Genomic DNA, 16,351 nt, shown 5'->3' on the forward strand with positions numbered 1-16,351 from the left:
TAACACAAAATACACTCTAAATTGGTACTCCAATCAATAGCACCAAAAATGACAGTGACTCCTGGGTAAATCTCTTCCTGCAATTTGCTTACCTCCACTGACTGCGTCTTGCTCTTCGCCTTCAGGAAACGCAACCTGGCTTGGCAAGCTGTTCCTAGATCGAGTGACTGTCTCTAACTGGGAAGCCCGTCCCAATAAAGACAGCTCATCTAGCACCTCTCCCTCTTTGGCCTCGAGATCTGATTTTGAAGTGGTTAAGGGTTCTATGCTTTCGGGTGCCATGAGCCTAGTGGAGTCATTCAAACACGCTACTGTGCCGCTGTCCAGGCTCAACACTCGGGCCCGACTCTTGGCACTATTTGTGCTGGAAGTCCGCCGCGCTGTCCGCTTTTTGCCAGTTCCTTCGGGGCCCAGATGGGCTTTGTGTGCGTGCTCAGGGTCGGTGCCCCTCTCCTTAGGGTGTTTGGTCTTTAGGGCGCTGTATCTGCCCTCGGGAGACTGACATGAATGAGAAGTGGTGCTAGAAGAGCTGTCACTGCCGAACTGGTGAGCAGACTGAACGCTTGACGCTCGGCTCAAGTCACTTTGGTCACTGGAGTCCTCATCGTGACAGAATATAGCACTATGTGGCTTGGTAGCAGAAATACCTCGAAAGGACACATAGTCCCTATGCCGACTTGAATCAAAACTGCTAGCCCGTTTTTTTCCTGTCCGTCTCCTGCCTGACTTATGGCCAGAGGCTGTCCGGTGGATTAAGCTAGAGGATTTAGGTCGTACATCCCCTTCCTTTTGCTTTCCACCAACATCTTTACCAACTTTTGAATCCACTGAAACAGCTGGCTTATCACTCTCCTCCTCTTTGTTTTCAGCAGTTTTCCCAAGTGGTGTGTCCCCCTGTGAAGTGAATTCATTTGCATGGGGGTTTTTATTGGCTTCTTCAGATGCAGAGGTGCTGAGACCTTTCTGATTGTGCATATCATCAGAGCTATTAGAATGCTTGGCTTCTTGAACCCCACTATTTGTACTCACTTCCAAGGCAGTTTTTTCACTGCTAGTCCTTTTGTCACTCGCACAGCTACTCTTGTCCTCTGGCTCAGCGCAGCACTCTTTCTTCTGACCAGTGTTCTTTCCCACTTGGGGAGACTCCTCGTGCTCTGACAAGATGCTCTCTATGTGAGTGGAGCTGGTCTGCTCGCTTTTGTAGCTGCTGACGGTGCTGTGAGTGTCCCGGTCCATACCACTGCAGTAGCTCTCTGTTGAGCCACTACTGCGCGTGCTCAGACTCCGCAAGCTGTCCATGCTTTTGTCTGCTTTCAAGGGTTTGCTCTTCCCACTTTTGGTAGGTGGCTGAGAATTACTGTTTTTCAGCTCACCGACAAGCTGAAATTCCCCAGATAAACAAGAATTTTCCACCAAGGATTCTTTGGATCCAGAATGAGGCTTGGAAGATTCTAACTCACTAACAGGATCTAACCCACGTCTTTGCTGATATAGAGGGAAGTCATTCAGTGAAGTGTCTGGAAAAGCCACAGCAGAGCTAGAAGTCCGTGGTACACCTCGCGGCCGGTGATCTTTCCTGTAAGAGTGTGAATGTAAAGGGACAAGAGATGCTACTTCTGTGTCACAGGCACTGGATAGAGACTGCTCGATGTGGTGGTGGTGGCTGTGACTTGGCAGGCTCACTTTGTCACTGAAGTCTCTTGGTAAGTCCTGTCCACATGAGGATAAGGACGGCTGAATGGAGATGAAGGAATCATTGGAGACCAAACGGAAGAGCTTCCGATCAGTTGCCAAATCTGTTTCAAACATATATTTGGAAATGTTAACACAAATCTACAATCTGTTTTTCTACTCTTTAACAATGGAAAGAATTCACAGTGTACCATAAAAGTATAAACAATTTCTCAAGTAGCTTACTGAATAACAGTTGACCAGTTATTCCGAAGGGCTGGTTTTATTTCACTGCGGTACAAAGAAAGCATTCTACTAACGGAATGAACTCAATTTCCAAATCTTCAACTGGCTTCAGAAAAAGTTCTATAGATTATTAACAATAAAATAAGAAGCAACGAAGGATTATACTTAAAATGAATCTGGATTTCTGTGCGAGTTCTGTCCCTAACTTACTAACTAGGTAACCTTGGGTTACCTTTCTAAGCCTCTGTTTCCTCATCTGTAAAATGTGATATCAATCTCAGTACCATGGAATAACTTAATATTGAGTTAATAACATAACGTTGCTTAGCACAATGTATGGTAGCTATCATTATTTTGCCTTGCAAAATTAAAAATCTTTAAAAAAAAACTAATATAATTGCTTTACAAATCCACAAAAACCTAGAGTAATCAGAAACAAACAAAAAAATCAAGAGGCTGACCAATGCACAGACAAGATATGATATAATGATATAAGATATGTTACTGTTCACAGGGGTTGAAAAAAATTAAAACAACAATTACAGGGCAAAATACTACATTTTATCTTTCACCACGGATGCAACAATTACAAAATGCTTCATGAAAAAAATACATATCCCCTCCTGTATCTGTAAGACTATTCCTTCAGTTCTCCATTTAGGGCAGTGATTAGTGACTTGAGTTATCATATATACTATATATATAAATATAGATATAAATATAAATAAACCCATCTACCCACCTACCTACATAGTAATTTATCTTGAAATATAGCTTGACAACCGAAGTGTACAATAGCTGATTTTCTATATACCTTTTGACAGATAAGGATGGTTGAATCTCCTGTTAGCTCAATAAAATGAAATATTATTGTCTTATTTATCATAACTAGATAGGAAAAATACAATAACAGATTCTATAATAAGTTAGACTCTTCCCAGTAGAGTTACCTTAAATAATAAAAGCATACATTTTCCCTTAAGACTAATATAAAATAAAAATGAACTACTAAAAATACTTACGTACTTTAAAAAATCTAAATGTAGATTAGATCTAAGTAATTAAAAACTTAGAGGTAGCCTCTAGAATGTACCATATAAATTGTGATTTATAAATGACATATTAGGTTTTATCTTATGTTTTAAAGTCTTCAAGATAAGTGAAACCAATGTTCTTTTCATTTGTCCAAAACTGTGCCACTGTACTTGGGTTCTTATATTCTCTAAAAACCCAAATTTAAAAATTAGTACTGTATTTACTTTTCTGTAGTATTAATTTATAATGTTATTTCTAAAAACTCTCTATATCCCTAATAAGCAATTATGGGATGGTGTAATAGTCACATTTCAAGGATATGAATTTCATAAAACAAAAACTTAACTGAGTAAGTAGTTGAAAATCACTAATTCTAAAATACAACAAAAGACTTTTTAAAAAATACTAATGATCAAAACCAACTCCTTTCCAAGACATTAATAAAGCAGAAATTTAAATTTTTCATTTTAAAAGATGCAGCCAAACTTGCTTTAATACATGTGTTCTTTTCAGTGTTGCTAAATAAATATACCATAATAAGTTTGACTTTGTCAGAAAGAACTTTAGGTGGTTTTAGGAAACTTCCAAGTAAACATGTCTTCTTAGACACTTTTCTTACTGGTAGCAATACCGTCAAAGACAGCCTCAAATCAACCCAGAGAGATACTATTTTTCATCTAATTAAACTTTTTTCCAGTGACAGCTACCAGTAGTGTTCAGGATAAGAAAAGCATCTCACATACTGCTCATGGTGGCGCAAACTAGCGCAACCAACCTTCTGCAAAGCAATTTAGCGACGTTGCCAAAAGCCTTCAAAAATATACTTACCCTTTGATCACTAACTATTTCTAGAAATTTTTACTAAAGGATAAAAATCATATATGTGAATAAGGTTTTAGAAAAAGGTGGTTCGTCTCAGGTTGTTATGAAACTCCTTAAAACACAGAACTATAAAAATGTCCAATAATCCTATGAGGTTGAATAAATTACATTGTCTAGTAATAACACCATGCAGGCACTACAAATGTTTTCAAAGATTATGTAATATGAGAAAATACTCAGAGTGAAAAAGATGGCACTATATAAAAAATATGACTCCAGTCTGTAAGAGTTAAAGAGAATACTAAGGGTATATGTACGTATGTTTGTAGGAATGTTAAAAGTAATATACCATATTTAGCCATAAAAAGGAATTAAGTCCTGACACGTGCTATAGCATGCAAAGTGAAAGAAGCCAGACACAAAAAGCCTCATATTACAAAATTCCATTTATATGAAATGTCCAAAATAGGCAAATGCATAGCAGCAGAAAGTAGATTAGTGGTTGCCAGGGGCTGGCTGAAGGAGGAAATGGGGAGTATAATGGTTATGGGTTTCTTTTGGGTGTGATGCAAATGTTCTGGAGTTGGATAGTGGTCATGGGTACCCAAATATGTGAATATACTAAAAACCACTGAATTGTATACTTAGCAGCGTGAATTTTATGGTATGTAAACTATATCACAATAAAAAATAAGGAAAAAAGTGACACGAAAAAATATTAACAACAGTTATCTCGATGGCAGAAGTGTAAATTATCTTCTTCCTCATACTTAACTGTATTTTCTAGAACATACTACTTTTATAAACAAAAATCATTATCTTCCTCCTCTCTTCTAGATCATCCCCATCAATTATAAAAAACAAGCCGTTATTTCTCTTACATTCTTAGAAATTCCAAATCTCCTCCTTTGTCCTCACTTCCCCTGCAAGCTATCACCTTCTACCTCTGATCTCCTTTACAAAAATTCACCAAAAAGTAGTCTATATTCACTGTTTTCAATTCATCTCCTCTGCCACGTATTCTAGTCCCACCCCATTAAGAAGCTTATCAAGGTCACCAACAACCTCTACGCTCAGTCCAATGGTCAAGTCTCAGTCTCATATAACTTGGCCTATCAGCAACATTTGACAAAGGTGATCACTGTACTCTCCTTGAAATGTGGGGATACACACCTCTACCTCACCAGTTGTTCCAATTCAGTCTCCTGGATTTATTAGACTGCAGTGGCTCAGAGCTCAACAGCTGGAACTCTTCATTCTTCTATCTATACTTTCTCTTTTGTAGGTCTTATCCAATTTTCTGGCCCCATAATAACTGAAGTTCAGAAATACGTGTAACTAGTTCCTGCATCTTCTACCCAGCCCCGGTACTATACAGGGATGGACTAGAGTTCTGATCTTGGGTAGGGAAGACATGAGTGAGGCTGGGGAGGGAAACTGTAGATAACCCCTTCTTAGAAAACGTAGAGGACACATCCCCACAACCTCAGTTTTCTCCCAATCATCCTGAATCATGTTGATAAAATGAGTGCCAACTAGTCAACTAACTGCTAACTAACAACTAACTAAAGGTCACTGTCCTGTAAATCCAAACCAGTCAGAGAGCCAGAAGAACCCCCGCTGATATTTAAGCCAGAATGAACGACAGCCACTAGGTGGTGCCTAACCGTAGCCAAGATCTACAGGGATTTGGCTCAGGGAGCCAGGCTGCCTCAACTCCGGGCCAGCTAACCGTAGAGGCTTTCCCTGTTAGTTCATGAATTTCATGTTAACCCAACCCCACATTTGACATAACTGAATTTTTAATATTTATACACTGAAAACTCTTAAATTTAAAACCTCAACCCAGATTTCTTACCCGAAATCCAGACCTATCTAATTATCTACCAATTACTGCTGCTTAGAAGTCTAACGGCAACTCATACCTGATATGCCCAAACTGAACTCCCTCTCTTGCCCTCCACCATGCTCTCCCCACTCCTAAATCTGCTCCTTCTCAGTCTTCCCCCTTTCAGTTAATGGAGACTCCATCCTCCCCATTATTTAACCCCAAAATCTTAGAGTCATCTATGACTGCTATTTCTCTCACATGGTATTTCCAAATCCATCCACATATCTCTCATTAGCATCTGCCACACACAGTCAGACCACTTCTCACTACCCTGATCTGTGCCCCGATTATTGCAATAATCTGCTAACTGAGCTCCCTGCAACAGCCTTTGCCCCTTTTAATATACTCTCAACACAGGAGCCGGAACAACTGTTAAAATGTAACACAGATGATGACACTCCTCTGCTCAAAACCCTAGACAGCAGTTCATCATCTCACTGGAAATTAAAAGCAAAATCTTTAAAATGGCTTTTATAAGACTGTAATTTGGCCTCACTTACTCTGTACCAGCCCCACTATTTCTCAAACCTGACAGGCATGTTCCTGCTTTAGGACTTTTGCCTGTGCTGCTACCTCTGCACGGAGGCCGCCTTCCTCCCAAATACCCCGACAGCTCACTCCTTCACCTCCTTCAGGTCTTTGTGCTTAGCCAGGTTTTCCCTCAACCGTTCTATTTAAACTTACGATGGCCAGGGCCCCCAGCACGCCCCCTCTGTCTCTATTACCACATCTATATTTGATTTATAATAGTATGTTTCCGTACTAGTAGTATGGAAGCCATAAGGGTAGAAATTTTTGTCTGTTCACCCGTTATTTCTGGTACTTAGACTGGTACCAGGCACATATGAGTACTCAATAATAATTGTTAAATGTGAAACACGTGTGAAAATGTTACATGATGAAAGCAAGTTATAAAACTATGTAAAAGTAGTAATGCATAGTGATTAAAATTAGGATTTAGAACTCGGTTTGAACTACAGAACTGCCACTTTGCAGATGGGTGACTTTGGGCAAGTTTCTTATAACTTTGCTCTAAGCTATGATACACTCATCTGTAAAGTGAAAATAATAACCGTATTAACTTCAAATGCTTGTCGTGAAGATTAACTGGGTGAATGCATATAAAGTGCTCAGAAAAAGACCTAAACCAGGGTTTGATAAACTAAGGCCTGTAGAGCTAAAGAGGCCCTCTGCCTGTTTGTAAGTAAAGTTTTAGTGTAACACAGACATTCCCACCCATTTATATGTTGTTTACGGCCTCTTTCACTCTACAATGGCAGAGCTGAGTGGCTGCAGGAGAGACCACGTGGCCAACAAAGCTTTACAGAGGAAGTGTGCTGACCCCCCACAGGGCAACGGTATGCACTCAGTTACTGTCAAGCACCATTATCTATGTCAATATGTATCTGCCAGGGTAGATTTATAGGAATATAACTCCCAACGTACTTGCACAAGGTACTTTCCAGAGGAAAATAAAGAGACCTATGACCCGTAATGGTAGTGGCACTAGCCCCTCTAAGATCACTATCCAGTTTCTGAGACACTAATGATTACATATTATAGAAAGGAATGCTGTAATTCTCAAAGAGATTAATTCGCCTTTCCTTTTTATAAGAAAATAGCTTCCATACCATATAGTATGTTTAAAAGTATTTTTAAGGGGAGAGGGGTAGGTTGTGAGGGGTGGTCCACAGAAGCAAACAGTGACGAGGTACTGTAATTCCAAAAAAGCAGCTACAGTGATAAACCTAGAATGCTGAGTACCAGGAACAAAACATACTTGCAAGAATTAAACCTGGGAAAAACATTAAATTCATGGGAAAATGTCACAATTCAGTGATCTATTTGTAACTTCAGAAATAAGTTTCATAATTCAGTACAGGAAATTTATCACCTTGCCTGCCTACCAAACATCACCCATAAGCTAATAAAAACAACAGGCGGGAAACAGGGAGACAGGTTTCTAATCCAATTTTGGCTCACTGATTATATAACCTAGGATAATCTCCACTTGAAATGGGTATGACATATCCATCCTTTTATGTCTGAAAATTAAAAACCAAACTTGAAAATGTGGCAGTTCTTATAAAAAAAGGAACTCTATAAAATCCAAAATATTCATTTATAATGGAGTTGTATAAGGAGAAAAAAAAAAATCACTTAAAACCAAAATTTCTATTAAAGATTAAAAATCTGCTACAGGAAGACACCAAGCTGGAAGCAGACAGTTTCTCAGTAAGTCCAACAGCAAGTTATTTCTCTGTGAAAACACACTGTCATTTCTGCAGTTGGGCAACATATACAGTAGTTGGCATTTAGACGTCATACTGAATGGAAGAGAACAGTTTTACATACTAGGTTATCACTAAGCTAAGCAAGATGCTCTGACCAATTAAAGGAATAGCAGATTCTTATCTCCCATCTGACATTCATTCTGGGGCACATGCTCATAAAGTTTCCCTGTTTACTTGGCAGAACATGTGTAGCTGAATTCCAGAAAGCTGTAAGTACTTATAATACTGTGTTACTGTTATGCTAGCAAATCATTTTATTTTAATGTTTCTAAAAAATACCATATTAAGTTATTATAAACTTCTGCCAAAATATGAGCAGCACATTCCACAAACTCACCCTGGTCACCATAATACATAAGGGCATCATGAAGTAAAATGTTCTTACCCTGTTCTTCACTTCCTTCCTTACAAAGACTAGAGCTCTGGCCCAGACTTAAACTGATATCATCAGAAGTCTTAGCGGTGTCTGTATCTCCTACAAAGTGAAGAGAGACCCATGAAGACATTATATGAAAAGTAAAGGCCGTACAGGGTGGCATAACAAGGAAGGACGTGAGGGAGTACAGTAGATACGTATTAACTAAAACAGTTTTTGTATCAAGGGTTACAATGCTGGGAGATGCATTAAATTAACAGGAAGTATCGTGGACTGTCAGCTCACATAATTATTCTCATAGTGCTACAAACCAAATACGGAAAGCTTCATAATATTAGCTAATACAACTATTTCTTTCAAAAGAAGTTTTAAAAAGGAAATGCAAATCATGTAATAACAAGTTGAAACAACATAAAATTCCCTCCCAGGGAAAATTAGAGAGTTATAAAATTATAGGGCAAAAATAATAATGAATTTATCTGAAATAGATGTATTGAATAAAAGGGATATATAAGACGTACAGAAAAGAAACTTTTTTTTAGTGTCTTATTCCTGCCCAATTTAAAGGTTTCACATGAAATTAGTTTTCTATGAACCTCATCAAAACCCATGAAAATATTTTCCCTCAAGGCAAAGAAGTTTCTTAAAGATCAAAATTTATAATTCATACAATGTAATGCAAATGGTCAAATACTTTTATGAAATTTGGATGATGAAAGGAGACCACAATTTAAATCAATTAATCTTTAATATAAGACACATAATTTGGGGCTTCCCTGGTGATGCAGTGGTTAAGAATCTGCTTGCCGTTGCAGGGAGCACAGGTTCGAGCCCTGGTCCGGGAAGATCCCACATGCCGCGGAGCAACTAAACCCGTGCACCACAACTACTGAGCCTGCGCTCTAGAGCCCATGAGCCACAACTACTGAAGCCCACACGCCTAGAGCCCGTGCTCCACAACAAGAGAAGCCACCGCAACGAGAAGCCCATGCACCGCATCACAGAGTAGCCCCCACTCGCCACAACTAGAGAAAGCTCACACGCAGCAATGAAGAGCCAATGCAGCCAAAAATAAATTCATTAAATAAATTTTTTTTAAAGTTTACCATAAAAAAAGATCCATAATTTTATCCACAAAATAATTTCAAAAATGATTTTTCATTACATGTAAATATATGATACAGTTATCTTTAGTAGAAACAAAAAAAGAAATGGAAAGTCAGAGGTAACTTTCGGGTTAGATCACACCTACCTTTAATAGTTGTTGCTGTTCCAAGACGAGAGGAACCAGATCCAATCTGAAAACATGACATGAAGTAAACGAAATGCTAGCTACGCCATCGGCACAGACTAGCAAGATTATCACATGAAATTATATTATCAAAACATGTTATCAGTCACTTTCACCAAAAGGCCATGACGTATCAGAGCCGCACTCCCTGTCTGCTGTGGCGCATGCTGCGCATCTAGTACAGATCTGCTGAGACACTGAATCCCTCTGCGTACTCAGGACTGATGGAGCCCCCAGGGCAAGAGTCTCCAATCTCGAACAATCGTGCCAAACGGTCATTGTCATTTTTATATTGCATCATGACATGTGCAAGTTATAAACAAAAGCAAAACTAGGTGTTAAGTCTACCTGAAATAAATTTAGACTTATCAGGGCATATAAAGGGAAAGTTTGGAGGACATAACATACTAACAAAGAGCAACCCAAATTTTACTTTCAAATTGTTAGTAAATCAATATGTTCTTTCCTGAGTTTCAGACAGAAAGTAAGTACTTCTTTGTAGGCTGCTATAACATATTTTTAAAGAATAAAAAAAAACTAAGCCATCTAAGAAAAAGGAATTTTTAGCACAAACTCTATAAACAGAACACTAAAATCTGCGGAGCTTTTAGGGCTTATATTCAAGATGGTATAAGACGTCCCTAAAATTTCATAACCATCAATTATTATACTACCATAAAAATCATAGAAACACCACAAAGTCCATGAACACATTAAGGAAACCAAATATTACATGACAGTTACTAAATCAACAAGTCTGAGTAACTCTTTTTATAACCTGCTTTCAAGGGATTCAAGAAGAAAATAGGCAAGCAAATTTAACACTTTACACTAAAATCAAGAACAGTCATATAATACTCATATTTTGCCAAATCTTTTCTTTCATTGATTCAACTGAAGTATACAATGAGAAATCTGGTCAAAATATAGGTTAATACTGACTTTGAAGGGGCATGAGGGACTTTCTTGGTCTATATTTGGGGGAGATAAATACAGAAAAGCATAAGAATAAAACATAACCACGCATTGTATCTGTTAAGATTGCTTTTGTCACCAAATAATAGAACTCAACTAATTAGGTGACTTAAAGAAATAGTTTTATGTTTGTCATCTAAGTTTGGAGCTGGTTTAATAGCATTTGTTCAGCAGCTCAATAATATTAGGGCTCTGGACGGCAGAGCCTAATTGTCTAATTGTCTGGACGGCAATTAAATGGGTGTACACATATGTAAAAATCTACTGAGCCATACACTTAATAAGTGTATACTACGCTGTATAGAAGTTATATGTCAGTGAAAAAGTAAGTGAAAATAAGCATACACATACAGGTTAAAACTGCTAATAAATTCTTATGTAGCCAATAAAAAAAAAGAGCTTGGCAATAGTTTTTGAACTGTTTATTAAGTTTGAGTCTCCTGATTTTTCCTAATTTCTGCTTTCAATTAGCCATAAAAGGCACTGCAACTAGACAGAAAGAAAAAGGCCAAAAAGCATTTTACTGCAAGAGTTTCATTCTTATAACACCTGCTAAACAAGTTATAAAACTAACATATGTTATTTATCTACTAGAGTAATAAACATGTAACTTCCTAGACAGAAGTTTAAAAACAAGTTAGCAAACAAAAAACACCATTTCATGCCACCCTTCTAAGAATTTAAACTTAAAAAAAAATGTTTTTTGAATATGCGTACGGTAGTCATTTGCTCACAACCTCAAAGTGTTCTCTTTTTCTTTCCTTAACAAGCTTCCCATTTTGTTCAAATGTTGGGCATGTTATCTTCTGACTTATGAGAAGAGGGCCCAGACTCTGACCTAGGTGTGTGCTCTAGTTCTGCTCAATGAATGTATGGGAGAGTCTGCTGGAGGGCTTTGAGGAAAGACCTTTTCATGTCTGAGAAGATGATGAGCAAGGACAACTCTGCCCCACACTGTCACCTGCTTCTTAACTTTTCAACAGGATCATAATTGAAGCTGCTGTGCTCATCCTGCAACTCTAAGGAAAAGCCAAAAGAACTAGGGAAATTCCAACCCAGAGCCCTAATATTATTGAGCTGCTGAACAAACGCTATTAAACCAGCTCCAAACTTAGGTGACAAACATAAAACTATTTCTTTAAGTCACCTAATTAGTTGAGTTCTATTATTTGGTGACAAAAGCAATCTTAACAGATACAATGGATGGTTATATTTTATTCTTCACGCTTTTCTGTATTATTTAAAATTTATCCCCCCCCCAATATAATGGAATTGTGACTGTTCACACATGAAACTATAAGGAATTGAAAATATAAACCACAGTGCGTACAAATAAAAGAATGCAATACAGTCCCCAAAATGTCACTGCAGAAAAACACTTAATAATATTAACATTCATGATAGAGTCAGTAAAGAGAATCAAGTTCCAAAGAACAGCACACTAAAATCCCTCTTTGTTTAAAAAGTTTTTTTGATTGTGACATTACAGATGATTTTTATTTTCTTCTTGTTATTTGCTAACTTTCTAAAAATAAACACATTCAGAAAAGGAAAAAATTAAGAAAAAAATGATATCTTCATACACTTAGAGGTAAAGTTTTTACTTAATAGGTTTGCACAAACTAAGATGGTCCAGTGTTTCTTCTCTTTGATAAGTGCCAAAGGAAAGTCCAGGAAGGATTATGGATGTCAGAGAAGAAAAACTACTTCCAACTAAAAGAGCAATCAGGCAAGGCCCACCTCCTCCATGAAGCCTTGCCCCTCTCTCTAGCTGGAAACAATTACTTTCTCCTCTGAAATCTATAGCCCCTTTTCTGTACCATTCCTATGGCAACTATTACTTTGTATCTTGTACTTACACTTACTTGGTAACATATATTTATAACTTCAGTTACTTATAGACATTTACTAGGAAACTGCAAACTCTTTGAGAGTTAAGACCCACTCCACATCCCGGACAAACAAAATGCCTTAAATACCATCAGGCACTAAAATATTTTAAGGAAGATAAGTGATAAAAGGGAAGAGAGGGACGGGGCGGGGGTGGGAATGGAGAGTAGAAGATGGAAAGGAGAAGGGTAGCAGTGGCAGAAAGGAAAGAATGATCACAATGACTATGACAGAGCTACTGTGTTCAAGGAGTTCACTATCTAGTACAGAAGACATTTATATACAACTATGATAATGTGTAATAAGACCTATATAATAAAACATGTGTGAGAAACATGGTGTGTCTATATTGGTAATATCTCTACCGATATACAAAAAGCCCAACTTTACTTCCCCACTTCAGCTTCCCTAAAGGATAACAATAATTATGCCAATAATTCCTTTTGGTATAAAACAGTATAAAACTAAAACACCAAAATCTAAGTAGCACAATAGCTTCTGACACCTGCCCTTCTTTATTCAAGAGTTAATATTTTAAGGAAAACCAAATTAGATGTGCTGTGCGTTTAGGTGCAGACATGCAATAATTACATTCAAGATGGGACACCCTCCCTAAAACAAGTAGGGCAAGTTCTAATGGACATGATGCCAAGGGTAGAGTTACCAAGGGTGGCTGGCCATTGCTGTGTCCTTTTGTCTGTCCTAACAGAAAAAGAAAAAGAAAAAAAAAAGGTGTGGCTCTTCAAAATTTGTTGCAAAAGTATAGGCTTATTCCCCAGGGTAATCTGATGTTGCTAATATTTGTCAGTAAGAAGAAAGGCCAGGTTTAATTAAGAATATAAAATGTGCAGCCATATTTAAGGACTAAGTCATTTCATTCTATCCAAAGAGACTGCGAAAAGCACAAGGGATAACCTATATGTCTCCAATACAGACAGACACCATGAAGGTAAATAAGCACACACTAGGAGCTAAAGTGCCTAAGGGCACTCACCACAACTGTCTCGATCAAAACTGCCCCTGGGCAATTAGCATGTGGTATGTGCTCATCAACAAAGTACTTAATTAATGTGAAAATTCTATTTAAAATAATGGTAATAAAAGATAATCAGTAAACAATCAAAATATTATTAATCAGCAAGATAAACCCAAACACTGACTGACTGTTACAGACAAGAGAACACGTGAGACCACCATCAGGAGGAGGGAAAAAAGCAAAATACAACAGCACAGGTTCCTACCTGGTGGCCTGGATCAAGGCCAGCATAAGAATTTCTTGAACTGCAACCAACTGGGGGTGTGGCCTCTCGAATGAACTCAGACATTTCAATGCCCCCACCAGGATCACTGAAAAGGAGAATAACTGTCATTATTCTGACACCAATGGTTTTCCTTTTGTTTGTTTTTTATTATCTTTTTTTCTGTAAAACTAACAAGTTCAGATATTTAATATAGCAAATTGAAAAAAATCATTCTTCTTTTATAAGTCTGGTAAATTTGAACTATTTTATAACCATGTCACTACTCCAAAACATTTAAAACTCTCTCCCAAACTGTCTATATCCAATCCAATATTAGAAACTGGCCTTGATTACAATTGTACCATACTAAACATAGCACATATTTTATGATATGTGCCATAAAACCACTCTAGCAAAGAAATTATTTGCCTTTTGTTTCCTAACAGCAAAGAGAAATTGGTCAGAAAGTAATCAGATCTTTTTTTTCAATTTATTTATTTTTAATTTTTTAAATTTATTTATTTTTGGCTGTGTTGGGTCTTCATCACCGCACACGAGCTTCCTCTAGTTGCGGTGAACAGGGGCTACTCTTGGTTGTGGCAGGCAGGCTTCTCATTGCGGTGGCTTCTCTTGTTACAGAGCACGGGCTCTAGGCGCACGGGATTCAGTAGTTGTGGCACGTAAGCTCAGTAGTTGTGGCTCGCGGGTTCTAGAGCGCAGGCTCAGTAGTTGTGGTGCATGGGCTTAGTTGCTCCACGGCATGTGGGATCTTCCTGGACCAGGGCATGAACCTGTGTCCCCTGAAATGGCAGGCGGATTCTTAGCCACTGCACCCCCAGGGAAGTCCCAAGTAATCAGATCTTACACTCCTCGATCTCTCCAAGAGCACAGTCTGATTGAGCTGCATGATACAATGACGAACATGCATGAGAGCAATTATCCTGGTCAAGCTATCTGTATCTGTATTTCTTAAGTTAACAGAATTTAACTAGGATACTAACTTGTTTCACAGAGCTGGGAACCTAAGATTTTAGACTTGCATGTGTAGAGTTAGAAGGCACAAGTTTAAAAAGTGAAATGATGCTATGTAGTAAAAACAGGCATTAGAAAGACAAAAGAGAAAAGTACTAGGTTCAAAGAACTAAGGAAGTCCACAAATAGAACTTAAAGATAACGGGATCCTAAAATAAGGAAAAAAAAAAATCACACCAAATTTCAAATAACTTAGACAATTAAAAAAAATTTTTTTAAGTTGATATGTTGTATTTTCATTTTTATTCAGTTCAAGAAATTTCCTTTTTAGTGAGGGAGCCACTCGGCATACGGGATCTTAGTTCCATGACCAGGGATCGAACCCGCACCCCCTGTGGTGGAGGCGGGGAGTCTTAACCACTGGACCACCAGGGAAGTCCCCTAGACAATTTTATAATAAAGTTCCTCAAGAACACAACTTTTAGAACAATTCAGGCCTAAAAGTTATCATAATCCTATTTTTGCCCAAAGATTTTTACTCATTCTACCTGGTATACAAAGTCAGTCAATAAATTTTTTAGCTATTATTATCAAGAATAAAAGCTCTAGTATATATGCTCGACATTATTGTGGACATAAGCTATCTTACCATCTAGCATCTAATTCAACCTCCTGGTTAACAACAACAAAAAAAGCAACTCCAAATTCTTCTGGTGAATCACCTCATCCCAATCTCTCATATGGCTGTGGGTAATGCTGACCCCACTCTCAAGTTTAGGGGTAAGCTCTACTGGCCAAAGTCAATCAGCATATCCCAATCTCTTGGTCACAGCAACTAGTAGTTCTAGAACAAGCACATGACCCAACTCAGGCCAGAAATGTTCTACTGTTGAGAGAAGAAACTTCTATCTGCTTGTCTTAATGCTGAGAAGATGAGTCCTGGAGCTGCCGTAGCCATTTTACAACCATAAGGGGAGAGCCTGTCTAAGAAGCCAACTAAAAGAAAAGCATAGCCTGGTAAAGGGCACCAGAGTCATGAAGCTACTTGAAATTCTGCACATTGCCACATCTGAAGACATCCCTTAAACATAGACTTTTCGGTAATGTGAGCCATAAATTACCTTAAGCCTGTTTGGGTGGGGATTCCAATAGCTGCAATCAAAAGATATAGGCAAAATACAATCTGCTTACAAGTTCACCTTCCATTTATGTACTTCTCACTATAGCTGTTTGAATTCTAGTGTGTTTTTTAAATTAATGGTCTCATAACTACCGTGTCCCTGTTTGCTCACTGGGTTTCTAACTCTAAGCCATTGGCTACAGTTAGCTAATGGAAATTACCTAACTTGTTACCCGTTTATAAAAATAAAACATAATGGAACTCAGTTACAAACATGATGGCCAAGTCCGCATACAAATGTCCCTGTGTGAGAAAAGTGGAGTATGACCAAATTTGCTGGCCATTTGGTGTTAAGTCACACGGCTATCTAGATCAGAATGAGAAATATTTTTCTTATTTGGCAAAATCTCAAGTGTGTATATACAGGCAGCCGTCACCCACTGAACTAGTGATGAGTAATAACCAGCAATACTGTTAACTCCATTGGAATGCATTCTCTAATTAAGATTGTAAAGAAATCAGAAGAT

At 38.0% G+C, this 16,351-nt stretch overlaps 1 protein-coding gene across 6 annotated transcripts in view; it reads right to left on the minus strand.

The window, feature by feature from the left end:
• PCNX1 (pecanex 1) overlaps positions 1 to 16,351 on the minus strand; it is a 171,087-nt gene that overhangs the window by 111,843 nt on the left and 42,893 nt on the right. For all 6 annotated transcript variants that reach the window (XR_010942113.1, XM_067731811.1, XM_067731819.1 and 3 more), the window contains exons 3-6: positions 13,733 to 13,838; positions 9,588 to 9,633; positions 8,345 to 8,434; positions 93 to 1,796 (exon numbers count right to left, since the gene is read on the minus strand). Coding sequence is in view for 5 of the 6 variants with exons in the window: in XM_067731811.1 (XP_067587912.1) it covers positions 93 to 1,796; positions 8,345 to 8,434; positions 9,588 to 9,633; positions 13,733 to 13,838 (1,946 nt within the window). In the remaining variant the exon portion in view is untranslated. The remainder of the gene's footprint in view (positions 1 to 92; positions 1,797 to 8,344; positions 8,435 to 9,587; positions 9,634 to 13,732; positions 13,839 to 16,351) is intronic.

The sequence above is a fragment of the Pseudorca crassidens genome, chromosome 1 (assembly GCF_039906515.1).
Source record: "Pseudorca crassidens isolate mPseCra1 chromosome 1, mPseCra1.hap1, whole genome shotgun sequence".
NCBI lineage: Eukaryota > Metazoa > Chordata > Mammalia > Artiodactyla > Delphinidae > Pseudorca > Pseudorca crassidens.